This window comes from Chaetodon trifascialis, chromosome 14, assembly GCF_039877785.1.
Source record: "Chaetodon trifascialis isolate fChaTrf1 chromosome 14, fChaTrf1.hap1, whole genome shotgun sequence".
Taxonomy (NCBI): Eukaryota; Metazoa; Chordata; class Actinopteri; order Chaetodontiformes; family Chaetodontidae; genus Chaetodon; species Chaetodon trifascialis.
Window position 1 is genome coordinate 1954261 of NC_092069.1, and position 27340 is coordinate 1981600.

The 27340-nt window shown below is 38.0% G+C and overlaps 2 protein-coding genes across 4 annotated transcripts in view; both read left to right on the forward strand.

The window, feature by feature from the left end:
• The window catches only part of gphna (gephyrin a), a 61568-nt gene extending 38019 nt beyond the window's left edge, over positions 1 to 23549 (forward strand). For both annotated transcript variants that reach the window (XM_070978864.1, XM_070978865.1), the window contains 15 exons: positions 1437 to 1479; positions 1888 to 2025; positions 2258 to 2350; positions 2636 to 2691; positions 3414 to 3533; positions 3657 to 3715; positions 3838 to 3991; positions 6352 to 6473; positions 6594 to 6681; positions 6861 to 6934; positions 7691 to 7755; positions 10895 to 10998; positions 13191 to 13287; positions 13662 to 13800; positions 19167 to 23549. In XM_070978864.1, coding sequence (XP_070834965.1) covers positions 1437 to 1479; positions 1888 to 2025; positions 2258 to 2350; positions 2636 to 2691; positions 3414 to 3533; positions 3657 to 3715; positions 3838 to 3991; positions 6352 to 6473; positions 6594 to 6681; positions 6861 to 6934; positions 7691 to 7755; positions 10895 to 10998; positions 13191 to 13287; positions 13662 to 13795 — 1347 coding nt within the window. In that variant the 3' untranslated portion in view covers positions 13796 to 13800; positions 19167 to 23549. The remainder of the gene's footprint in view (positions 1 to 1436; positions 1480 to 1887; positions 2026 to 2257; positions 2351 to 2635; positions 2692 to 3413; positions 3534 to 3656; positions 3716 to 3837; positions 3992 to 6351; positions 6474 to 6593; positions 6682 to 6860; positions 6935 to 7690; positions 7756 to 10894; positions 10999 to 13190; positions 13288 to 13661; positions 13801 to 19166) is intronic.
• Positions 23550 to 24954: 1405 nt separating this feature from the next.
• Positions 24955 to 27340, forward strand: part of pals1a (protein associated with LIN7 1, MAGUK p55 family member a) — a 54492-nt gene continuing 52106 nt past the window's right edge. Inside the window, exon 1 of one of the 2 annotated variants that reach the window (XM_070978868.1) lies at positions 24955 to 25149. The gene's annotated coding sequence lies outside the window, so the exon portion shown is untranslated. The remainder of the gene's footprint in view (positions 25150 to 27340) is intronic. The other variant, XM_070978866.1, reaches the window with a different exon arrangement.

Genomic DNA, 27340 nt, shown 5'->3' on the forward strand with positions numbered 1-27340 from the left:
ATCACAGATCCTGTACAATGACCAGTGCAATGGCAGTAAAAGCAGTTATCTTATGACCTCTCTCCAGGGGGTGTGTCTGACCCTGAAGTCAGTTACTTGGATTCAGTGGGACACTTGAAAAAAATCCTTAAAAACACTTAAATGTTTTGTGTATGGTAGAGTCAGCATCATAAGGAATCTAATAATGGACTAATACATGTGATAAAAATTGATAATAAACAAAGCAAATCCTCTCTCAAACATAGAGAATTTACCCAAATATTTGTGTCCTACACTTACACCCTCTTTCCCAGGAAAAAAGGGGAAAACATAGTTTTAATCATTTAACATTTTTTGTATGTGGCTTAAGAAGGTGCTGCAGCCCCCCTTAAAAACTGCACAGAAAATGACTGTCTGTTAAAGCACTACTTCAATTTGTAACTTTTTCCCAAAGCACATTCTTATTTCTGGAAATGTATTACCAAAGTATTAAGCAGTAATACAGTTAAGATACAGAAAATGAATGTGTTTCATGCTGGTCTAAGTGGTACTCCTAAATTTTGTGCTGGTGCACCAAAAATTTTCAGTATGGAGCATGTGTATGCTGCTAGTGGAAAAAAGGTAGTCTGGAACACTCTATGTTAAGATAGCATTTATTCCATTATTAATTCCTGCACAGATGTTCCACATTCAGAGCCTTCCAGCAGCTCAAAGGGCATAATCTCTCTCTTTCCTCATTGTCTTTAAATTTGAAGCAAGAAAGGTGATATGCCTAAAACAAGTTGTTTACGAGTACGGGACAAGGGCATCATAGAAACGGAAAAAAAATAAAATTGAATCTGTTTCTGTTAAAACAAGAGAGACTCGAGAGTGGCGAGAAATATTTATTTTTATTGACCTTTATTGTTGACTGGACTTGTTTATACTGGATGTGGCTATTATTTGAACATTATTGTTTTTTTATTCAATGGCAAGCACAGTTTTTACATTCAAATCAAGACAGTTTTAGAAAAACATGCTACATTTGGGAAGGCAGAGTGAAAAATAATGGAGTATGTGGACAAAGTGTTAAAGCTGTGTTAGGAGAGGAACTTCCACAGCAGAAATGGACAACACAACACACCAGCTGATATCTGATATGTGATTAAAAAGCAGAATTGGACTGATTTATCAGTCAAACCCCATGATGATTGCTGTTTTAGTTTCTATTGCTTTCAATGTTACAGTTAGAATTCCTGTTAATAATCCCTATTTCCCTTAGGAAATAAAGTACTCATACTCTACTATCTATCAATCTGTCTCTCTGTCTATCTATCCATCCATCCATGAGTCATTGCTTATAGATAAATCAACACGAAGCCTTTGCCAGACTGTCCTGTTATGACGGAGAGGTGTTTAAATCATTCCTTCCATACATTTGAATCAAACAATGACCATACCTGTCTGTCTCTCTGCAGGTTCAGTCACGATGTGGCAGTAATGAGAATATTTTAAGAGCCAGTAAGTACTGTGTGTATATGTGTGTGTAAATGTGTGTGTGCGTATGAGAGAGAGAGAGAGAGAGAGAGAGAAACATCTGTTTGCATAGTCACATTGTTTGGACTTGCCCCTTGTTGTGGGGATAAAGTATTTTATTTTATGATTTTTATAAGATAAAGTACTAGGTTACAAAATACTAGGTTTAAGGTTACAGTTAGGCAAGTAATGGTTATGGTGTGAATCTAAGTCCCTGAAAGTGATGGAAACACAACTGTGTGTGTGCTATTAACATACCAGCCTTGCAACATTAACTCATTATTTAGGAATTCATTCATTTAAAATTTAGGACCTTTATCTAATGTTTACAATAGCGTAGTCACTGATTGCGCACACCCATTTCTTTATTTTTGTGTGTTTGTGTGTGTCTAGGCCACAGTGCAGTGGACATCAGCAAAGTGGCACGTCGCCATCGCATGTCTCCATTCCCATTGACATCAATGGACAAAGCCTTCATCACTGTTCTAGAGATGACACCAATTCTGGGAATTGAAGTCATTAACTACAGAGGTGAGTCTTCAGAAGTGTGTGTGTGTGTGTGTGTGTGTGTGTGTGTGTGTGTGTGTGTGTGTGTGTGTGTGTGTGTGTGTGTGTGTGTACGCTCATGCTCACATGTGTGTACTTTGGCTCTCAAATGATGACCTATACACACGCACATTGTCATTACATATTATCGCTTGTAAATGGTACGATTGAAGTGTTAAAGTGTGGTTTGCACTAAAGCTTGGGCAAATTTCTTCAGACGGTTTGGGTCGAGTGCTTGCTCAGGACATCTATGCCAAAGACAACCTTCCACCGTTCCCCGCCTCTGTTAAAGATGGCTACGCTGTGCGAGGTGAGACCACTGATACTATCTATCATGATACAACATCAGGTAAAAATTATGTCAAGAACACATATGTAAAACAGGATCCAAGGAAACGCCATTCAGTTTGACTGAACTGAACTCACCTGTATATTTTATTTAGCTGTTGGCTTTAAATTAATTAAACATCAGATTTTTCACACTCTATTCCATATTTAAATTGTCCTCTTGGCTGCCACTTGCATCTTAAACCTCAATTGTCTTGGTCTAATTTCCATAATTAACTTGATTAATATCATTATCATTGGCCTTTAGCTGCTGATGGTCCAGGAGATCGCTTCATCATGGGAGAATCACAGGCTGGACAACAGGTCAGCTCTAATTAACACTACGGTAACGTTAGAGTTTTGAGTAACACGACCTGGTTGGTACCATTAATTTTCAGTATTGCAGTTCATACTTCTACTAATACTGTTATTTTAGTCCTACCATGACAATCAAGCACTGTCAGCGCGCAAAGATACTGCCTTCAAAAGTAGTACTACTATTTTTATTAGATGGTGTGTTTTACAGTTGAATTTATTTATGTGGAGATGCTGATATGATTTTTGAATGTCAGTTATCTTTTGCAACACTTCTTTGAATAATAAATATACATCATACAGTATATTCTACATTCATTCTAATGAAATTGAAGAATAAAACATGACTCGTCAATTTCTGCAATGAACATTGGAAAAGGAGGCAATAATTAACAGGATTAACATACCCCGATAATCTAAGATATGACTATTAGTGCTTCTAGTTCTGTTCTCAAGACTAGTAAGTTTACTACCACTGCCAGTAACTGTGACTGCTGCTCCTTATTTTCACATTCTCTATCAATGTCTGTGGCTGTACTATGACTTATGTCCATATACAGTTACTGAAATGCACTGTCCCAGGAAGTACTGACAACATTCAGACTCAGTAAGCTTTCTTTTGTGTGTGTGTGTGTGTGTGTGTGTGTGTGTGTGTGTGTGTGTGTGTGTGTGTGTGTGTGTGTGTGTGTGTGCGTGCGCGTGCGTGCGTGCGTGTGCATGCGCGCGCGCAGCCCACCCATACAGTGATGCCAGGTCAGGTGATGAGGGTGACGACCGGGGCTCCGATTCCTTGTGGAGCGGATGCTGTGGTCCAAGTGGAAGATACAGAGCTTCTGCGGGAATCTGAGGATGTAAGTACATGAGTAAGGATGTTACTTCTAGTTAAAATTTTTGTGCTTGCTGATGGGTGCAGTGATGGCATTACTTCTCCACTGTGTATGGACAGTTGATATTGACAGTCTGTCTTATTTCAGGGCACAGAGGAGCTGGAGGTGAGGATTATGGTCCAGGCCCGGCCTGGACAGGACATCAGGTAAAACCAAACAACCACAATGTGCTAAATAAACTAAATGGAAAATAATTTCTGTCAATACTTGTTTAGAACAACACTAATTCTGATTATAACATAACAACAATATGTTTGTGTCCTATCAGGCCGATAGGTCATGACATCAGACGAGGGGAGTGTGTGTTGGCCAAAGGAACACATATGGGCCCGTCAGAGATTGGCCTACTAGCTACAGTGGGAGTGACTGAGGTCAGCGTTCACAAGTTCCCTGTGGTGGCTGTCATGTCCACTGGAAATGAGGTACATATACACATGCACAGATGAAAATACTTACATATTTTCTTTTCATCTCTGCATTTTGAGTTCTGGGTTTTGGTGAAACCAAAAGGCTCAAACACTCAGTCAAAGTTGAGGTTACCATTTTTTTCTCAGAATGCAAATCTAATATCAGAGAAACCTTCAGTATAGAAAGCACAGCCATACACAGGGTTTATGAAATACCAAGGTCCAAAAAATATGCTAAATGTGTGCATTTAAAGACAATTGTTGAGCAAAAATTGAATAATAACCATTAAATGTATCGACACAGTACAATCTGGAAATACTTAAGAGGCTATATCATGAAACATCTGAAAATGAAAATGCTTAACTACGGGAAAATTCACACTACAGACACATTGAAACCTATCCCAAATCTTTGTCACTCAGTTGTTTCTCCTGCTAGTGTGATAGCATAATTTGGTGTAAAAAAAAAAAAAAAAAAAAAAAAAAAAAAAAAAAAAAATATATATATATATATATATATATATATATATATATATATATATATATATATATATATATATATATATATATATATATAACCTTCTTCATTTCTTCTTTGTGTTTATGAGTTTACATCATGTCTCAAACAGTACATACACATCACTGAAGCCCAAGACCAAGATGCAGGTGTAGTGTGTGTGAGTTATGCTTGCATAAATGAAAAATTTGGCTGCATTTTATACTGCATTCTAATTTTCAAATTTGAATTAACATTTGACAATGACATGTCAAATACTATTTTAATTTTAATTTTGAAGTTGTTAGAAAATTACTTTTTCATTTTAATTTTGTCCACGTTAGAGAATGTTGACATGCTTCGTTCCCTTATTGCATTTGAATACTTCACTACAACAACTTCAATAATTCCACTTCATAGCAGCTAAAGTCTTTGAAAATGAAATGCCAATTGCTGTTTTCCTTTTCAAATTCTTAGAAAATTGTGTTTTCATTTTAATTTTGTTACCAAAAGAGCAATGTTGACATGTAAATGTAAATGCAGTAGACTAGGGGAGGTGTTTCTCTTGAACTTGAATATTGTCCACTTTAGAGCAGGTAAAGTCTTTAAAAAATGGCTTTTCCACTTTCATTTTCATGTGGTCACCCATATGAGTATCTGAAAATGAAAATGCCAATTGGATTATTGTATTTTCGTTTTAATTTCTAAACTAATAGTACACACATAAGTGGAAAATTAGAATGCTATTGTGGAATTACATGTTCATTTCACAGATCCCTATGGGCTTCTACATACACATAAGCAAAATGTGTCTTATACCATAAGATACAGTAATATATTATTACACTATAATTATGCTAGGTGTTTCTGTTGCTTTTAAAGTGAGTCTAAAGCCTCCACTCTAATTATCAAAAACATGTGTATCTGTGTGTAGTAGTAGTTTCAATGCAATCAGATCAGTTTTTGTTTGTGTTGAACATGACAGGGACATAATGCAAATCTTATCCTGGACACAGTGAGCGGTACCTGCTCTTCTTCTCTCATCTCCATCACCTTCTCTTTTTCTTTTTCTCTCCGTCTCCTGACCTTGTCCCATATCACCTCCCTTCCCGAAGCTGAGCTTTGATTTATGGAGTCTTTTAAATTTTGTCTGTCCCAGTGATGAAAGTAAACACAGCGTCAGTTGAAATTTATATGTAAATGTCACTAGCCTTCTCTAATAGATAATCTTGCAGTCTTGTAAAATGAAAACATACAGATGTGTGTAATGAAATTCAGCTCTTGACACAATCTGGATTGAAAAAAAAACAGCATTTCAACTTTCACTGAAAGTTTATCTGTCTACCATTTGATTGATTGATTGAATTAACATCCGCTGGCTAGCAACCTATGTAATTCACTGAAGTGAAACTAAGTTGATGGCATCATGGATTGCCACTGTTTAATGTAGCGTGGCCATACCAAAGTAAACAAATTTTTAGACAATTATTTTACAACTTGCACACATACTTATGTACGCTGTGGCAAAAATAGAGGAGTTCAAACCTCAGTCGTGGGTACAGCCATGATGGAGAGCTCACATGGGTACAGTCTCCACCAAAAACTCAGAGAAACCTTTGCCTCTGGTAGTATCCTTCAACTGTCTCACATTAAACATGTCACATGAGAAGTACTACCAAACTACCAAATAACCTGCATCTCTCACAAAAAGTTGCCTAAATGTGAAAGTATTTGCGGCCCGTTGAGGTTAACTAACAGTCAGAATTGAAACTTTCATTTCTTCATATATGATTTACATTTCCTCTTTTTTTCTAACCATGGTTTTCTTCTGAATCAAGATACCAGTTGAATTCTTCAATATTTGTTTGTGTTTGTGTAGTTATTGAATCCAGAGGATGACCTCCACCCAGGAAAAATCAGAGATTCCAACCGCTCTACTCTGCTGTCCACCATCCAGGAACATGGCTATCCCACCATCAACCTGGGCATTGTTGGAGACAAGTAGGAGCATTTTAGCTTTATTCAAAAAACTGCTTTTTTTGTTTTTAGTTAGTTTAGTTACACAAAAATTGCACAGACTTCATTTAACTGGGAGTTTTGCTGTCATGCTTGTGCTTGCAGCCCTGATGACTTGCTGTCAGCTCTCCATGAAGGAATCAGTCGTGCTGATGTCATCATCACCTCAGGGGGTGTGTCAATGGGAGAGAAGGTAACCTCTCACCTATGTCCCATCTCCTCAAACTAACTAAACAATTCACTGGCATGCTGAGTAGATACTCTGGTTTTTAATAAAGTAGCAAGCAGCCTTATGTTTTTTAACAACCTTTTTCCTTAATGTATTTGTTTGCCCACTGTTCATCCTCTGTCTGTGTATGTGTGTCTCATTAGGACTACCTAAAGCAGGTGCTGGATATTGACCTTCATGCTCAGATCCACTTTGGACGTGTCTTTATGAAGCCAGGGTGAGATAGGGGAAGGGAGTTTGATTGGGGGTATTTAAAATGAGGGGAAAATTCATTTCTATATCCAAACTCATTTTCTTATCGACCCCTGTTGAGAAATCAGATGAACTCATTCACTTCTCATATTATGTATACTGCAGCTTCTTCTGCTGCTTTTCCTCTTTCCAATGGTACACTTTGTTCACTACTACTTTTACTAATGGTGCTACCTTTACTTTTGCTACTGCTGCCTCTACTGTTTCTACTATGACAATTGTCACGATTATTTATTGCCATCACCACTTAAGTACTAATTCTACTATTGGTACTCCTACTTCTACTGCTTCTGTTACTACTGCTAATATTGTTTCTACTGCTACTCCTACTTTAAGTATTACAACACTTACTTTTGCTTCTTCTTCTACCCTCAGTTTCTGTTATTACTACTTAGGTCAATATTCCTTATACTTGTATTAGCGCTGCTACTGCTGCTTTTTCTACTACTACTAGTATACATATTGGTGCCAGTGCTGCTAATGCTCCCGCCATTACTAATGTCACTGTTACTGTAACTACTATTGCTGTTACTGCTGTTATTATTTTACTACTACTGTTAGTTTTGCTGCTGTTACTACTGTTACTGCTGTTTTGTTACAACTGATGTTGATAATAGTATTACTGCTGATTGTACTTCCACACTGCTGATGCAGCTCCTACCTCTGACGCTATTTTGGCATGTGGAGGAAAAATTTGTGCTTGTGTGTTTCTGTTTCTCAGTCTTCCTACTACCTTTGCCACAGTTGACATTGATGGAACACGGAAACTCATCTTCGCTCTGCCAGGTAATATACGTATGCCTGAGGTAACTGAGTGTGTGTTGTTGGTGTGTGTCGGTGGGTGTCAGTAACGGTTCTGCATAACATGTGAAACCCAAATCAGTGCACATGTAAACATACACAAAACATTCTAACAGTCCGACTTGCTTGAGCCAGACTTGAGTTGGTCCAGTCTGTAAATTCACTTCTTTCTCAGCCTACCATAGGCAGTTAAGGCATTTCTGTTTTTTTCCTCCAGCCCTGAACTCACATGTAGCATCAGTCTAGTCTTGTGTGTCTGTGCTCTGGCTGTCCTCATCCTTGGTGTGTATGGTTTGTTCATGCTACTGTTAGATTGATATATTGCTGATATGATGGGCTAATAGCTATTAAATCAGGTATTGGTCAGTCAGCAGCTTTAATGTCCAACAAAAAGAAGGTTCATCTTATTTTATTCAAAAAGTCTCAGGCCTTGCCTGTATTTAAAACCTGTCTCACTCTGCCTTTAAAGAAGGTGCTTCCCATTTTGCCTTGTACCCTGTATCTCCTGATCAATTGCGAGTACACAAATTCACACCTAATCCTGTCAGTTCATATATTTTAGATGATGTACAGCTCAAAAAACATCTTATGTAATCTTTTCAACATATTATGACTTAGGAGGAATAGCTATAGCTGTATAGCTGCATTAGATATCCATTGCACACAGTGTAGAAGTCATACAGCAGCCTAGATGCACATATCCATGGCTCAAATGTAATCAATTGCAGCTTTTCTGGGATGTTGTTTCATGCTGACGCTAACATCACAGTATCACAAATGTATATCAATATCACCGTGGTGTAACCTGACTTGTTGAGATGCTACTTTTATGTGGGCTTGCATAGAAACCAACTGGTGAAGCTGTTGTGATGTCATACATTGCCTGTGTATGTTACTCTTTACTCTCTTTGGGAGATATGCAGCATTGTGAGTGAAACACTTTTCAAGGTCTGACACACATAAACACACAAATACACACACTGTTCCCATCTTTGTTATATTTTTAACCTTCCCTTATCAATGTCTTTATGAATGTTTCCCCATGGAATGGACCTTCACTACCTTGGTATGCACAGTGCAGCTTGGTTTGAGGCCTCATTGCCTTCAGGTTCACCCTGCTGAATTTTTCCACTCTCCTCTCTCAAACCACCATTCAGTCTCCATTTGCACAGATCTGTTAGTTTACATGCTAACTCGACATGCTTAATTTCTAAGTGATGCCCAAGTTTTGTGGGTCGCATGCTTTTGATAGCTAGTGCTTGTTTACAGATCACACACTGAGGCTGTGGTGAGTTACTTGAGGCAGACCAAGTAAAACTTAGTTCAGCTCCTGTAGTTTCAGGCTGCAGTTCTTTTCGTATCAAAACTCTCTTCATTTTGTCATTTGCCTCCATGAGCTGTGTGTTACAGCCACTGCTGCACTTGCAACTGATGGCCATGTTGGATAGCCAAGCTAATCTGTGGGCCAAACTAAAGTAGCTACGATCCCAGATTTCAGAACGCTTTCATGCACCTGTCCCCTTTTTAATCCCATACAGTGTCTGAAAATTGTCCAGCGCTTTGGTCAGCGGCTGTTGTTTTAAATGTGCTTTATAAATAAATTTGATTTGATTTGATTTGATCTTCACCTCATGTCTCTCCATCCACACCTCACAGTTTGAAAACTTCTGCTCTATAATGAAGCAGCTGACATTGTTTTTGTTAGAACTAACTGATTCTTCGGTAAATAATAAAAAGATGCTGCTAACAATCAAGTGTTCAGTATACAGTAGTGTCTTACAATTTGACAAAATGTAAGATATTGAATATCTATCTATAGAATATTGGCTTAAAAGGCCCCTATAGAACCCACTGTCTTTCTTTGTCTAGCACAGCATTCTTTTAGTGTTAGTGTCCTTTAGTGTACTCTTTGGCAATATTAGTTTTTAATAACCTTCCCCTTTTTGTATAGAATGTACACACATATAGTTCTTTTTTTTTTAAGTTCCCTTCTGTGTCTTCTTATGTATTCCTGATACTATTGCTGCTGCATGTAACACCCTAATTTCACCTAAGGGGGATTATAATTAAGTCTTGTCTTGTGTTATGAAAGGGGCATGCTCAAAAGGCTCAGTTGTACATGAGGAAGGACGGAGCGAGTTTTAACACTTTGTGAACACACGATTGTATAAAGCAGTGATTCTCAACTGGTGGGTCGCAACCTAAAAGTGGATCACGGACTGTTTTCAGTGGGTCATGGGCCTTTGCCTGGGCAATAAAAAAATGTTAAGAAAAAAAATCCTGTGCTTTTATTTTGAAGGGGATTTTTTGTGCAGCGGAGTGACGTCTTTTTTCCTCGATATGGGTTGTCATTAAAGGTTTATGGTGGGTCCTGGAACCAGACCAGTTGAGAACCACTGGTTTAAAGGATATTACTACATGGGCTCGGGAACACTTCTTAAAACCGTTTTTAGTCAACATAGTTAATTTGCGAGTGCACTCTCTATTTACTTTTTACACAGCATCCCAACTTTTTGGGAATTGGTTTCAGTTGGTATCTGCAGTGTGCCTCTGTATAGATCCTGCAATTAAAATGCATCTCCATTGAGATCTGATTTCTTTTGCTTCCACAAATGAGTTGCACGGATGACATTACTTTGCTCGTACAAACTTGAAACTGTCCCAATCTGCTCGTACTTGTCAATCTGATAATTGATTGACAAATATGTTACTGTCCTGATGACATTTTTAAAATTCAGTTAGTGATTCAAATCTCTCCACAGGTCTATTGCGGGATTGTCTGGCATGTCTTCATTTGTAGTCCAATCAGAACTATACAAATAGCAGCAAAGCCTAATGTGGATGTGTTAGGGCTATAACATCAAGATAAATCAATAGTAAGTAGTGTGTCTGGGTCACATTGGTATAAAGAGAAGTTGATACACAGACACATACAGGAAGACGTTTAATGCAAATGGGGAAAACAAGTGCAACTCATAGGCGAGACATTAGTGCGTACACAAAATAGACACTGTGTATGCAGTATTATAGGTTGTGCCAATTATCAGCTAAGTATCTAACTGTGTAATTATTGTTGGCAGGCTTTCCTCTGTAGTTACCCCAATAACCAAGGGTTGTTTTTTAGGTAACCCGGTGTCTGCAGTGGTGACATGTAACCTGTTTGTGATTCCTGCTCTGAGGAAGATGCAAGGCATTCTGGACCCTAGACCTACAATTATTAAAGCTAGGGTAAACACACTCACACACACAAGCACACACAGAATATCACTAACCCACTCAGCTAAATTGACAAGCTATATAGTAACCTATAATAAGGAGCAGTAGTGGTTTGCAAATTCCAGGATCAGACAGGATCTTTTGAGAAGATTTTCCTGTGGCTGACCAATTGCCACATAGTGGCAAGTCATGAACAACAATTGGACATCCGTACCTGTATAGCAACATGCTAAATGGCCTATTGTGCAGGGTGTGGAACACCCCACGTTACCCCAGGACACCCTGATGAAAAGACTAGCATGTCAGAATTTGTTTTCTTGACTAGTGTGACATCTCCTCCTGAGCATTGACCATTCAGGTATTCTCTCCAGAGTGTAGTCAGGTAACCATGGCGAGGAGGAGGAGAAGGAATGCTGAGGTTGCTTCTGTCAGGTGGGACAACAAAAGAGAGGAAAAGTTTGTAGAACTGTGGCAACAGTACCAATGCCTATTTGACATTTCCCTGAGGGAGTACTATGACCGTGATGGTAAGAAATGGCAGGAGCACTTCATCAGCCTGGCGAGTAGCTGGCTATGCAGTCATAACATTCAGTGGTGCCGCCAGCCGGAATCCTGCACTCACTGTGCCTACAATTTTTTTTGAAGGTGTGAAAAAAATAAATATTTTAAAGTTGTTTTTTTTTTTTATTGTTTTTGGGGAGGGGATAATAAAGATGCTGGTTTGTAATAGGCTAAACATGCTGAGTCCACTTATTTTTTAGGCCAGTTAATTGAAGCCTAACATAAAGGGCAATGATTGTCATTTACGTCATCTGTCACTAAGTGATTTTGAATTCTGGCTACACTATGTAGCCTACCGCCTATGTGGTGATTACAGTTCGCGGGCCTAACTGAGCTTCATTTTTTCGTTAAGTAAAAATCTACTTTGAATTTGGGGGGGGGGGGGGGGGGGGCGGGGCAACACAGCCAAGCCTGTTCCCTGTAGAATAAATGACTTACTTTACTTTATTGATCCCAATTGGGAAATTCTTTTGTTGCAGCAGCAGGTTAAATATACACATAAAATACATACAATAAAGAAGAATAAGGATAAGAATAAAACTAAGAGTATATAAACATAGAATAGCAGCATATAACTTTTGAAATAAGATTACTACGTGTGAAACTTGCTATACCTGTCTTAATTGTTGCTACCCAGTACATGTATAAATAATGGTGGAATGTGCCAAAGTTTACACTGTCTCTTGCAATTGCTTTTAATGTTATTGCGTATCACCATTTTTTGTTTCTTTTCTTTTTTTCTGTACACAAGACTGCCAGCATTACATACAATGCTGCTGTCAGTTTCATTGATCGTTGCTTCACTTGGCTCCCCAATGACATCTGACCTTGTGCATGATTGTGAAAACGTTTTGTGATTGGTCAGGGTCATATGTGTAATCTTGCCAGTCACCTGGCCGAGACATGGCAAGAGTTAATGGCACTGTGAACATTAGATCTGACATGGTGATCATTGTCAACCACAAAAATATTGTGTAGTCTGACCCCGGCATAAGTGTAGAGGCAGTCCTTCACTTGATGACTGGTTCAATCAACACCTTGCTGATGTGCCTTTAAGCACGACACTGAATTCCTTTGAGCTCCCATGGACCTCACTGTGGAGAGGCCACGGTAAAGCGGAGAATGTAACAGAAAACTTTTCCAAATGAAAAATCCACTATTTCAGGAAGTGCATCTCAGAACCAATCAGCCAGCCGTAGCCTTCAACAGTTACTTGATGCCTGAAACTTATACAGGTGTCTGTGTGTGAATGAATGCAGTCCTCTGCCAGTAGTTACAGATTAATGGATCTGGCAGTCAGTTAGCTTAGCTTAGAATAATGGCTGGATCAGGTGAAACAGCTAGCCTGGCTCTGTCCAAGGGTAACAAAATCCATATACCAGCACCTCTAAAGCTCACAAGTTAACACGTTATATTTCATTTGTTTAACTGCTTCATATTTATTGTACAGATGTGAGAATGGTAATTGATCTTTTCATCTTATTCTGCATGAGAAAGAACAATTGTTTTTCCTAGAAAATTCAAACTGTTCCTTTCAGTGTAAAGCAATGTACCTATACAACAGTGTTTTTATACAATTAAAACCATTTGTGGTTTGGACAATATAAAAACCATGTTTAATAATTTATGTGAATGCATTTTAGCTTTCCTGTGATGTGAAGCTAGATCCGAGACCAGAGTACCACCGCTGTATTCTTACTTGGCATCACCAGGAGCCACTGCCCTGGGCACAAAGCACAGGTAAACACATACACACACCAGTGTTTTCCCTACATAGAGCCATCTTTGACTTAACACCACAGTTTCACTACACCCACCACAGAAAAATAAATGAAAATGATGAAAATGAATCATGAACTGTAAAATGAATAGTGTGCAGAGATCATAAAATTTCTCATATACAGGGAGGTGGTGTTTTGAAAAAAGTCATGGCACCTTAATTACTGGTGGAGCAACCAAACAGTTAGTTGGTGCTTAATAAATAGGAGTCAAAATTACACGTGTCCAACTGTTAGTATACTGTGTATTCATTTGTAAACTAGGGTAAACACTGCACACACATCCAACACTCTCACAGGCTCACACATAAACACTTTCTGTCCCTCCATCTCCAGGCAACCAGGTGTCCAGCAGACTAATGTCAATGCGTAGCGCCAACGGTCTGCTGATGTTACCTCCTAAAACAGAACAGTATGTGGAACTGCACAAGGGAGAGGTTGTGGATGTCATGGTCATCGGACGGCTATGATGCAGGCATGTTATATTCTCATCTATTTTATTCAGGTTGATGGGAGGCAAGTACATTCATTTACACCATGGTCTGAGTGAATACCTGATTCTGATTTGCGGCAGGGTGTCCATTAATTCCTAATAATTCCTGAAAATAATACAGGGTTGTGTGCCTGAGGCCTGGTATTAACCGTCATTTAACTGAATTCAGTGTAATGTCTGACACTAGATTCAAAAACAGCAATGCAGTGTTTAAAAGAGTAAAACCACTTAAGATACCAGCCTCCACCAATCGGACCCAACACTGAGTGTAGTCATTCAGTTCCTCATCCTTTGAACACCACAGGATGGTGACTGTACACACAAGTTGCAAGAAGTACACTGCCCCTCTGAACTTAATGATATCATCTCACGTTCCATTCGCTATTCAACTCAGGCTGCGGCTGACAGACAGCATAATTGTCATTTCTTGGTGAAAATCTTGATATTGTTTTGGGGGACAATGACATGGCTGGTTAGCTAGCTAGTGTTGTTGATGAACATACTGTCAAATTATATTTACTGTTTGTCAGCCGTATGCTATGTTATTGACTTTGAATCTTGCTAGCATAACATTAGCTTTCCGGCTCATAGCTGAGCCAAAGGGTTTTATAAGCTGAGTGGGCTAGAAATCCCAATGCCAAGTCGTCTCTGAAGTTCATTCCATTTACTGGAGTAGTGAACAATGTTTCCATTGCATAAGAACCTTATGGGATGGTAACGCCTGTTCAAGTTATTAGTCACACCCTGAGATGTTACCATCAAAACTGAGTTATGGCTTGTGAAAAACTTCATATCGTGATTGCAAAATGCATGAAAATATAAATTAATAGTCTTATTTTTTTTTCTTTGGCAAGTGACCACCATATAAGTGAGCTAATGCCTAATGCCAACATGTCCATAATCAGTAATTAATGGATGGCATGGGGGCCACATTGTTGTTCATTATCCCTTACATATTTTACAGTTTACACAGAAGGGTTTTAAGAACCAAAACCAAATATATCAATACATAAATAATTATCTAAGTAAATGTTAAATAAATTCATACTTGAAATGACAAAATAAATATGTAATTTAATGCTTAATTGTCACCATAAATAAATTAGAAATTTAATGAGAAACTGAACATTCTCCATATTTCTACATTTTGTCATGTTGCAACTGAAAATTCTAATGGATTTTATTTGGGTTGTATGTAATGGACCAACATAAATTCAGTTTTGAAGTGGGGGCGAATAGAGTTGATGTCGGAGATTTACAGAGGAACCTAGGAAACATTTTCCATCTTAGGTCAGTTAGGATCACTATTTTATTTTATAAATGTGAAATGTCAGAATAATAGAATGGAGAATTACTTATTTCAGCTTTTCTTTTATTCATCATATCCCCAGACAGTCAGAAATTTACATACATGTAGTTAATATTCAGGAACATTGCCTTTAAGTTGTTTTGTTGATGTCAGTTAGAAGCTTCTAAAGCCATGACATAATTTTCCGAAAATTTCCAAACTGTTTAGAGCCTCTTCACAAAAGTGAAATGACCTGTTTATAAACAGTTGTTTGAAAAATTCCATAAGTCCTTTCTGACTTGCTGAAACTATATTTTGTTAACATGAAATATATGGAGTGCTTAAAAATGAGTTTCAATAACTTAAACCAAAGTCTATGTAAACTTCTAACTTCAATTGTATAACACGATTTTCAAAATTATTTAAAAATAGAAATCTGAAAAATTCAAAAAGTGCATATGTATTTAACCCCCTTTGCTGGGAAACCCCTAAGATCAGTTGCAACCAGTTGCCTGCAGAAATCATATAATTAGAGTCCATCTGTGTGCAGTTAAAGTCAATATAAGCAAAAGAACATTACCAAACAAACAGCATCATAAAGACCAAGGAGATCATCAAACAGGTCAGGGATTGGGTTGTGGAGAAGTTCAAAGCAAGGTTTGGTTATAAAAAAAAAATATCCCGAGCTTTGAATCTCACAGAGCACCATTGAATTGTGAAGAAACTGTGAAGAATATGGCACAACAGCAGATCTACCAAGAGAAGGCGGCTAATAGGCCAGTGCTAACTGGAAAAATCCACATCTGGGAGAATAACAACTAGTCATGCAAGAAGAAAGTCGTTGCTGAAAGAAAGCCATGAGAAATCGCTTTTGGAGATTGCCACAAGCCATGTTGGAGACAAAGCAAACATATGAAAGAAGGTACTCTTGTCAGATGAGACCAAAATGTTACATTTTGGCCCAGTGGAAAATATTATGCTACACTGCAAACCAGTCTGTGCACACCATGTCCACAGAGAAACGTGGTGGCAGCATCATGCCGTGGGAAAGCTCTTTGTTGGGTACTAGGAAAATGATCAGGACTGAGAGCAAGATGGATGTAGCCAAATACAAGGCAATTTTTGAAGAAAAACAATTTCAGTCTGCAAGAGACTTGAGACTGGGCCATGGTTCACCTTCCAGCAAGACAGTGATTCCAAGCATCCAGCCAGAGAGACACTGAAAGGGTTTAAAGAAAGAATGTCTTAGAATGGCACCTCCTATTGTGAACCTGTGGCAAGACTTGAATATTGCTGTTCACAGGTGGTATTCATCTAATCTGACTGAACTTCAGCCTATCTTGCCAAGGAGAAAGGGCAAAAATTGCAGTCTTTAGATGTGCAAAGCTGGGAGAGACAAAATCTCACACCCAAAAAACATTTGCTGCTGTAATTGCAGAGAAAGGTGGTTCTACCCAGTATTGACTCAGAGGTATGAATACTTGTGCATGCAACAGATGGCTGCTTTTTTGTCTTGATTATTATTTGTGTCACAACAACCTTTGAGGCAACATGTTGTGTTAATCAAATGGTTAAGAGTCCAATAAAATCAATTTGAATTCTAGGCTGCAGCACTGCAAAATGTGGAACAGTTCAAAGGAGGTTGAATACACTGTATTTGTAAATTTATTTTTGTATTCATTTGTATATTAATTAATTTACTTATTCATTAATTTACACATTCATTCATTTATCTATTTAGAATTGTATGTGTTTATTTGAATATACTTTCATTTATTAATAATGTTACACCCCATGCAGATCTTAATGAAATCTTGTGTGCCACAATGGAAGATATGCTGGCTATAGCTGAACAGATCAAGGCAAATGCAAATTACTATGGTTTTTTGGATCAGATGGAGGGCTTTGCTGATAGACAAACAGGTAGGTAGGTGGCAGTGCCAGTATGTCAGATGATATGGAGGCTACTTTACTTGGAACTGGCAGTCTTGATTACAGCATCCATTTCATTGTCACAAAGGGAGGAATACAGATCTGAAACTCTGTGATGAACAACAAATATGGCTGTCAATTGAGCCAACAAAAGGATATTAAAATCTGAAAACACAGAATGAATGTAGAATCAACACTGACAAAATGTATTTAAATCAGATACTATTGTTTAATAGCATCCTTTTAACTCTGAACAAAGGTTCTCTCCAAGACCATTCAGTCAACTTGAAAGACATTTTTCTTATACAAACTAACCGAAATAATAACAAAACCCAAGCCTATATGTTAAAGTGCCAGTTGACTTCAAAACCATCTAGGACACTGAAATTAGAATCTAAATTAGAAATCTTTTAAGGCAATGATTTCTTGTATGCATGAATATAATTGATTATTAACAACAATAAATTGGTTCCATGTTCAAGTGCCAGTTAACTTTTCCACAAAAGTCCACAAAAATATGCATTAGGCTATCTAGTTTCATATGATATGACGACAGTATATTCACGCCAGCTTTACCACTGAGCCCAGTACAGCCTCTGAAAGACGGTAACGCATTAATTGCATTCATTTTTTAACCCATTAAATATTTCACATTAATTCAAATAAATAGAAAATAATTTTAAATTAAATCTGGCCTCCGCTTTATTATAGCTGGTGTCGTACATCAGCTGCCAGTGACATGGTTATCATGCTGGTCCCCAGCTGTGATATGTTATGCTCTGTGACCAGCAAGTGGCTATCCACCTTAAAGCTGCAGTAGGTAAGATCAAAAAGAGAGCAGACTTAGCCTGAAAATTTTAACCAACACAAGTTCCACGTCACTCCCCCTCCCTCTCCACTGCACTCATGCCCTGCCTCCAAGCCCCTCCTCCCTGCGGCATCTGCGCAGCTGCTGTGACAACCAGTAACGTTAGCCTTAGCATCGGAAACAAGCTAAGTCTGCCCAGCCGCTTCATCACAGTCGCTAATATCCGTGCTGCGGAGTGTTACTGTAACGTTCACTATATTAGCTTTATGGTTATTTGTTGTCTCCGCCATAGCTTTCACTAGCCTTCTGACGCCACTCACAAAGCTGTTTGACTGAGCGGCAGCCGGCAGCATGAGCAGAGGGAGGGGGCGGTTCGCAGCGTATGTGAGTAGTGATTGACATATGTCAGACGCTCCTGTGGCTCTGATTGGTTGTTTTGTGTGGGGCGCGGTGGATTCTTGCAAATCGCAGTAGAAGCAGTAGGTGGGACCAATGAGGCCGTTTTTTTCACAGATTACATGTGTCATGTACTGCTGTCTGGGCTTAGGGACAGTTTTAGCAAATTACTTTTATACAAGTTACATACTGCAGCTATAACCAAAACTTAACCGATCCCACTGTTTAGGGTTAGATCATGGATTTTCAGGCCCCACAGCTCATAATGTTCAATTGTGTCAGCTGGTAAATAAAAAGGATGGCCAGATTGACCAGCATTACTATTGCAGACCTGCATCATATCACCCTGCAGCCTCAGTGTTGTACTACCTCCTCGGGAATCGTGAATACAGCTTCATTAATTTCTGTTTTGCTCAGGGCCAATATCAGTCAGTCTTTTGATGGATGAAGATAGCAAATTTATTTTGCTGCAGCTGCACCTATGGATAAAAATGAAAGCATATTTAAATAAATAAATACAATTCAAAATAGATACTGTGAATAAATAAATACATTAAATTAATTCATATTCATGTTCATGTATTTATAAATACATGAACATAAATATGAATTCATTTACGAAGGTGTTTATTTATTCACAGTATTTCTATATATATGCACAAATGTAACATTTATATGTTTGATGTCTAATTTAATTAGTGATTTATTTACTTATTGTGACAATTAAGCATTAAATGACTTGTGTATTTCTTTATTTAAGCGTTTAATTATATAATTATACATTTATTAAGCATGGAATTATATGATTATTTATTTAAGAATTCAATTACATAATTTCTTATGTATGTATAAATTTAGTTTCAGCCCTTAAAGTCCTCCAAAAGAAACACATTCAACTATAACACCAAAACATTTTCTTCCTAGACTTCAATGTCACTCGCTACCGATTATCATGGCAGTGCCAGGACTTCCTGTATGGACGGGAAACGGGTGGGGACACGAAGTGATGCATGTCAACCTGGTCGCCATTAGCTGTGATGTCATATGCAACAGCCAATCGGAGCCAGCAGAGGCTGAATCCTCATTGGTCTGCTCTGAGGAGATCACTGTATTTCAATGGAGAAAAAAAAGAAAGAAAAGAAAAACAGAGATTTATTCTGCAATTTTATTATTGTTATCCTGATGATTATGATTATTAATATTCGTAATTAATATTCTATTTATAATTATTACCATGGTTCTGATTGAATATTATTATCTTAGTGGTAATCATGCCTTCTTCTCTCCTGTTTGTTTGCTTTGTGATTTACACATTTTTCCCTGGTAGATAGGGATATAGAGACCTGCCCCTCCTTTCTCCACTGTCCCCTCCTCTTCTTCTTCTTCTTCTTCTTCTTCTTCTTCTTCTTCTTCTTCTACTTGTCCCTCTCCTTGTTCTTCTTCTTCTCCTTCTTCTCCTCTGCTCTAGCATCCTCTATCCGGATATAGAAAGTACATCTCCTGGAACGCACTGACCCATCAGTATTGACAGAAACAACTAAACTAAAGGCTTATAAACACATAATTTGATCAAAGTTGCTGAAATAGTTTGTGCCAGTACAATAAATATAACTTTTTGCCAAAAAAGGAAAATTACAAGGATATTTCATATGTTTTTTTTTCTTCAGATAATTCATCATGACTTTCACTGAAAGCCACAGAACTCTTTTTGGTGGCTGAAGGGGTTCAGCTGGAAGGCAGGGCAAACTGGGATTCATTGAGTTGCCATACTGTAATGATTCATCTGACCCAACATCAGATACAAATATAATGGTTTTGATGAAATACATAATGATTTCTATGATCTATAGTCAGAAAGGAAGTCTCCTCACATCAGAGGTGGGCCACATCACAACATTAGCATAACCCTAACCCTGCATTCAAGTGGTTGCAAATTTTTTTGTTTATATTATAAAACTATAGTATAAAATTGAAATATAGTGACTTAAATAAATGTGTGCATTTTTACAACTACTGGAGGATAATCCTTGTGATATTCTATATTTTGTTACCAACAAATCCCATAAAATGACCAAAACCAACAACTGTCATAGCAGAATGTTACTCAAACACGAGGAGCTTCTACTTTTGTTGGGAGCTATTGTGTGCTGTGAATTAACGCACATTTGGTTTGTGTCAATGCACATTTCCAGTAGCAGGACAGAGTATAGTGGCTTACAAAAGTCTGGGTAATTTCCAATTTCCAAACAGCATGACACATTTCTTTAATAATTTAAGCAAGATTACTTTTTTTATTTCCATCTTTTACAGTTTCGAATTAACAAAAAAGGAAAAGAATTTTGGCCCCCTTTTGAGGTGTGTCCACAGATTTTTGATGATATTTTGGTTGGGGGACTGTGAGGGCCATGAAAGACCCTTCAGCTTGGTCCTGTTAAGGTAGTCCATTGTTGATTTTAAGGTGTGTTTAAGATCATTATCCTGTTGTAGAAGCCATTCTCTTTTTTATAGATGGTGTGATGTTTTCTACCTAAATTTGTTGGTATGTAATTGAATCCATTCCTCTCTCTACCAGTGAAATGTTGCTCATGCCATTAGCTGTAACACAAGCCCAAACTATGATCATTCCACCCCCATGCTGAGCAGTTGGAGAGGTGTTCTCATTAAATTCTGCACCCTTTTTTTCTCCAAACATACTTTTTCTCATTGCAGCCAAAAAGTTCTCTGTTAACTTGTTTCTAAAATGAATCAGGCTTGTTTAGATTTTCCTTTGCAAACTTCTGCTGATGAGTTTTGTGGTGAGGACACAGGAAATGTTTTCTTCTGATGAATCCTCCATGAAGGTTGAGTGTTTTTACAGGTGTGGCTGCACAGTAGAACAATGAATCACCATGCCAGAGTCTGCTAAGTATTCATGAAGGTCTTTTGCAGTCAAACAGGGGATTCATTGCATTTCTAGCAGCTTTCTCAGAAAGTTGTCTTGGTCTTCCAGGCCTCAACTTGACCTCCACTGTTCCTGTTAACTTCCACTTTCTTAATTACACTCTAAACTGAATGTTTTGCTTTCTTTCTCTGTCGTATAGATTTAAAGTTTTTGTGTTTTTTTTTTTTTTAAATCTTATCTTTGAATATTTTTTACAGGATTTCATATTTGTCTATAACAAAGGAGTTTACAGCCTTCTTTTGCTTTGTGAGCATCAGTTTTTTTAATCTTCAGAATGCTAGGTAGCTGCTTGGAGGAGCACTTGGCTGCAGATTGTTGGGACAAGGTTTGAGGAGTTACAGTATTTATAAAGCTTTGAAATTTGTATCACCCACAATACGTAATAGAAGCAATTAATTAATAATTTTGGTCCTTCCATGGGATGTGTTGATAGGAAGGAAAATAGGAAGGAAAAGGTAGAATATTTTCAGCCTTATCCTTTAAGTAGCCAAACATGAATGACTATACCTAGTTGACAGCTAATCTCAAAGGCTAGCTTCTGTTTGGCCAATTGTGCATCTTCATCTTTTACCAAACAAACAAACATGAAAGAAAGAGTTGCTTGAATGAGTTCTGACATACTGATTAACCAACTCAGAGAAGACTCCAACCTGACATCACTTGAAAGCAGGGTGTCGCGTTCAGGTGCTCCTAAACTACACTACTGGTATATTTCTACTATGACAGTGTAAAGGTGCTTTTTAAAGTACAAAGAATTGACACAGTTCAAGGCTGTAAAACAAACTACACTATTTGATGGCTTTTCTTTCGATGTACTGTACATAGTCTGAGCAACACTGAGAAATATAGAAAACCTCGACTGACGTGAAGCCCGCTATAAAAGGTTAGTTTACTATTAGCTTTAACAAGTTAGGCCGGATGGCTGCTATATCCTTCTGATTAAACACAAAACTTGAATTGTTTACTAATTAACAAGGACCATTCAAATGCATTATATGCAGTCTGTGAGCCCCATGCATTCACCAATGCATCATACCTTAACTCCTCTAGTTCTTTTGATTCATCCTATCAGTGTGATCAGTGCCAAACAAACCCACATGGTCAAAGGTTAACACTGCATTCAGGTCATATTGAAATAACAGGTATGAGGTTCTGGTACTTACTTAGATCAATTAAATCAATTAAATTAGATTTCAGTTTTATTTTGATTTAAGGATATGTACAGACCACCAAAATGATTTTCTGTCTTGTTTTTTTTTTCTTCTTCTTCTTTTCAGAAGTTGCATGCTTATGATACTCACGAAGTTGTGATATGAAGTGTTAACTTCGAGGGGCCCTATTATACACTCATTAATTAAGAAACTAAATACAACCCCACCTCACTATCTGCCCAGATTATGGTCCGTTTATCTAGCTAAAGTGGAGGAGGACACAAATGCACTGGCTCTATGCACTTTAGACCAGGCACTATTGATTGTTAAAATACGGCAGCAGATCAGAAGCCTGTGTCTACTACCTTTCCTCTGTGACCTGAATGCAGCACTAGCCAGAATTTCTGAGCTTTGACCACTTTCCCAATAGGCTGATGCAGTCTTCCCCATTTTTTTCCTCCTCTCCTCCATATTTGCATGCCCATAACAGGGACATGTTTTTCTCCTTGGGCAGGTTTCATTCCAGGCATGAGGCCAGGGTGCAGCACCTGGGTGGGACTTCTGTTCTTATTAAAACTACATTTTTGGCAGTTGTTGATGCTATTATTGGTGCATAAGAGTTTTCAATGTCCAGGCTCTGGTATCAGCACTGTCCTCTCATTTACTGCTCTAGCTCAGAAACTTCCCAGTAACCTCAAATGCACCATATACTGTGTCTATCAGTGGCTCATGCTGGGTTCATGTCATGTAAGAAAAAGACATTGACATTTCTTGCAGCAGTTTAAAGGTGGTCATTTCATTCGGTGAAACACACACACACACACACACACACACACACACACACACACACACATATTGAAACAGTTACCACACTTATCTTTTTGGCAGCTCATATTTGCAGTAAACCAATTTCGACATGAACGCAGCATCAGAGCACATCCTGGCACCTGCCTAAGGAGGACCAATCAAACACAGATATATTCATTTGAGTTAGAAGAAGCAGGTTATTGTTAAACTGCCTTTGTAAAGAGTGATGCGTAACACTGGACTGAACCCAGTGTCACCGTGCACACACTAAACTATGACCAGCACTTGTAATGAAGCAATTACACAGCATTCTACTACTACTGTATAAATATAATGAAGAGGATGTTTTTTCTGTAATATCATTGAAACTAAAGATGAATTAATAAAAATAATCCTGATTATTCTCTATTTCTGTTCGGGCAAGTTGTTTTTTGTAATTATCTGATCAGTGTGGAATGTAACTATTTACATTTACTCCAGTACTGTACTCAACTACAAATTTGAGGTATTTGTACCTGAATATTTCTATGTTATGCAACTTTAAACTTCTACTCTACTACATCCCAGAGGCAAATATTGTACTTTTTACTCCACTACATTTGTCTGACAGTTTTAGTTGATAGTTACTTTTCAGATTACAATCTTTCATACACATACATACATGCAGAATACACATGAATGCAGCAATAATAATCCAAAAACATCATATATGATTGTAAAACACTAATAGGAACCATCTTACTGCGCAATGAGCACTTTTACTTTGCATACTTTACGTACATTTTGCTGATAATATGTTATGATAATAATGTTATGAGCAATCCATTCAAACACCGATGGCACAGCGTCAGGAGCAATTTGGGCAGCGATCGAACCACCGACCTTCTGATCAGTGAATGACCACTCTACATCCTGAGCAGCAGTCCCAAGAGGCAACGTGAGGATTTCAATGCAGGACTTCTACTTGGGGAGTATTTTCATCCTGTGGTATTAGTATTTTTTACTTAAGTAATGGATTTGAATACTTCCTCCACTGACCTCCTTCCTGACAAAAATACTGAATGTCATTTTACTAGTTTCATTCATGCGGAAAAGCTGCGATGTAAAGTGTGCAAACCTAGAAACACCGTAGTTGTATATGCAGTCATTTGAAATATATGTTAGAGGCATTTTATATGAATAATTGCAGGGAAGTAGGATACAACACCTGTAAATGGGAAACGTTACAGAATGATTCAGAAAAATATCTACATTTTAGATATCTGAATGTATTCAATCATACAAACTCAACAAATTCTCATTATTTATCTTATTTAGCACAGTATTTCAGGTTTGCTTGATCCGGCTATCTTGATCCCAGTGTGAATATGGGATCCAGAATGAAAGGTCAGTATGAAAAGGACATTTTTGTTATAAATGCAGTAACATGGGCGTGTTGTTGCACACATGCTTGCATGAGAATTGGAACAGTAGGGTAATATCTCTATCAGTTATCAAAAATATTTCATGTAGTTTAAATTTAATAAATTCAAGGAAAGTGCCATAAATGTGAACTGAGCCATACTGTTTTCTATGCTTTTTCACCGGTTCTATTCATTTTTGTCGTCAATTTTGGCTTCTGTTATAGTCATATATCAATAGTAATAAACAATAGTAATAATTCCACCGTCGTGGTAATGTGCTACATACCGCTGACGTAGCAATGTGTTTGATTGGTTTAGACAAGAGTTCTTTCATCGCTCTATCCAATCAGCATCATTGTTTTATGACGTTGGTGATGCGTTGTTTCCTCCCCCTGTCTGGAGATAGACGTGACAGTCTAAAAGGAGGAGGTGGAGGACTGTGACCGATCGTGCTGTGGTCGTCAAATGAGCAAGAAGTTTCAACTTGAACTGGATTAGAAAAAGAAAGGCCGAACTACGACTAGTTGGATTCAGACAAACCCTTAATTTCGAGTTCCCAGTCGGAGTTAGCGGCTCAGGGAATACGTGGACGGCTCTGAAACAGAGTGAGTACTCCAGTGTTTTCGGTGCGGTCCGAAACGGCTTTGTTATCAACAGGTGCTGCAGGAAGGAGAATGCTAGCTAGTTAGCTACTAACATTAGCTTGATAAGATTCAGTAAAATTAACCCACCTATACTAAATAAAGAACGCTTTTGTGAGGATGGCTACTCGCTAAACTGATGCGAAAGTTTATACCAACTGGAGGCATACTATTTCTACTGAACATGAAGCCAATAAGCTTACAGCTCAGCTACTTGTTGATTATTTTGATATTGGAACTGGCTTACCAAAACAGTCATTTCTCTTATATAACGCTGACGTACTCACTTAAGGCTGATTAACTGTCACTCTGCTCTGTGAAGATGAAGTGTGCTCTCATCCCTTTACATTGGTTAATGTTTCAGTATCTTTCGCGCACATCGTACCTCTGAGTAGGGTGAGTTGCCATTACGTAGATGCTAGTTTTGATAATGACAGCTAGCTCCTGCCTGTTGTATGAAGTCAGTGTTAAGACTACCAGTCACTGAAATCCACTTTAAGGTGGTATGGGGTTGTCAGAACAGACTTACGCACACTGCAATAAGAAGTTAAGACTGTTTTGTCAATCAAGACTTGGCCATTTCTAGTTCGATAAACTGCAATGAGTAGCTCTGGGGAATCGAGACGCACAATGTTCTTTCTTTATGTTTTCCTCTATTTTCATCTGATTTCAAATCTTTAGATTAGTCAGGAAAGGGAATGTCAATCAGTAATTAGTCGATGTATAAAAAAACAGGTTCAGGATCACACAGCTGGTGGCTATATTCTTTCAAGAATTTCCATGATTCAAGCTGAAAAGCCTATGTTGTGTTTCCCTGATACTATAATTTTAACTGGGATGCAAACAAGGAGAATAAGTTTGATGAAATGCAGACAGAGACATAAAGACAGAGGAGGAGAGAAAGGCAAACATTTTACTTAGTTGCTGTATTATCAGTCACAAGATGCTGTCTTGAAGAGCACAGTTTCTGAAATCACCTCATGTCAGCGAATGATTCTCTCTTTGCAGTGTCATGACTTGTGATAGCGCTATGCCGCTTAGGCAGTTTGTCTGACACATTGCCATGGTTTAGCTGCTTGTGAAGCTGTGTGTAAGTTGTATGATGTGTTTGGAGTAAGCTTATACTCTCTTCTTAAAACAGTGTTGAAGTACCCTTGGACAAGAAATTACCTTTGATGCATTTAACAGAGTAATCTTTAGTATCACAGTGTCACTGACGGACAGTCCTGTCCTGTTAGATGAAGGTAAGAATGAAGGAGTGAAACTGTCACATCGAATAAGCTACTACCTGCTGATAGGATTCAGTGGCAATAGAAATGAGTATGGCATGGTATTGTCCATCACAGCTGAAATGTGCAATATGGTGCCAACTAATGAAAGAGGACACATACAGTAATACCTGAAAGACACTGAGAAGATCAAATCATGGACTTGACCAAAGTTATTGACATATTTATTTTGTGCTGTGTGATTCTTTATACTATGATGCATTTAGGGGACAAACACTGAATGGCTGCTTAGATTTAGCAAACACAAGGAGTGCTGGTAGCTGAATGCTGAATGTACGTCATACTCTGTCCTCATGTCCCATGTCTGCCTCTACCTGTCACTATCTCATAAAAAGGCAAAAAAATGCAAAAAAGATCAAAACAAACTCCCCACAGTTGATTACCATTTGGGTGTAGGTACCCAAGTTTCCATATTGCAGTTACTGAAAAGTAACTAAAAACAAAACAAAAAAACTCTAGGAAACCTGTCCAGCATGCTTCTGTTGCTATTTGGCCTGCAACAGCTAATTGATTAAAGTCGACTATAAAAAATACTTGGCATCGAATTTCATAGTTGATTAGTTGGGTCTATGTTATGTATGACATGGGCTCTGGCAATGTCTTCAAAAGTACGGATGGTAAACCAGGCAGTGCTGAGCATTGTGTCGCGCACATGATCAATTACTGGAAATGATGCTGCCTCCTTGATCTATGGGGTAAGTATTTGAAAGATGGCTGTGATAGAGAGTAACAATACAGAAGAGAAATGCACAATTACATGTTTGAATTTTAAAACAAATGTAACAAATATCATCCATCTCTTTCCTTTCTGTTTCGGGCACCTGATAAAGGTATTTTAAAGTCAACACTTGATAAAAACTAACTCC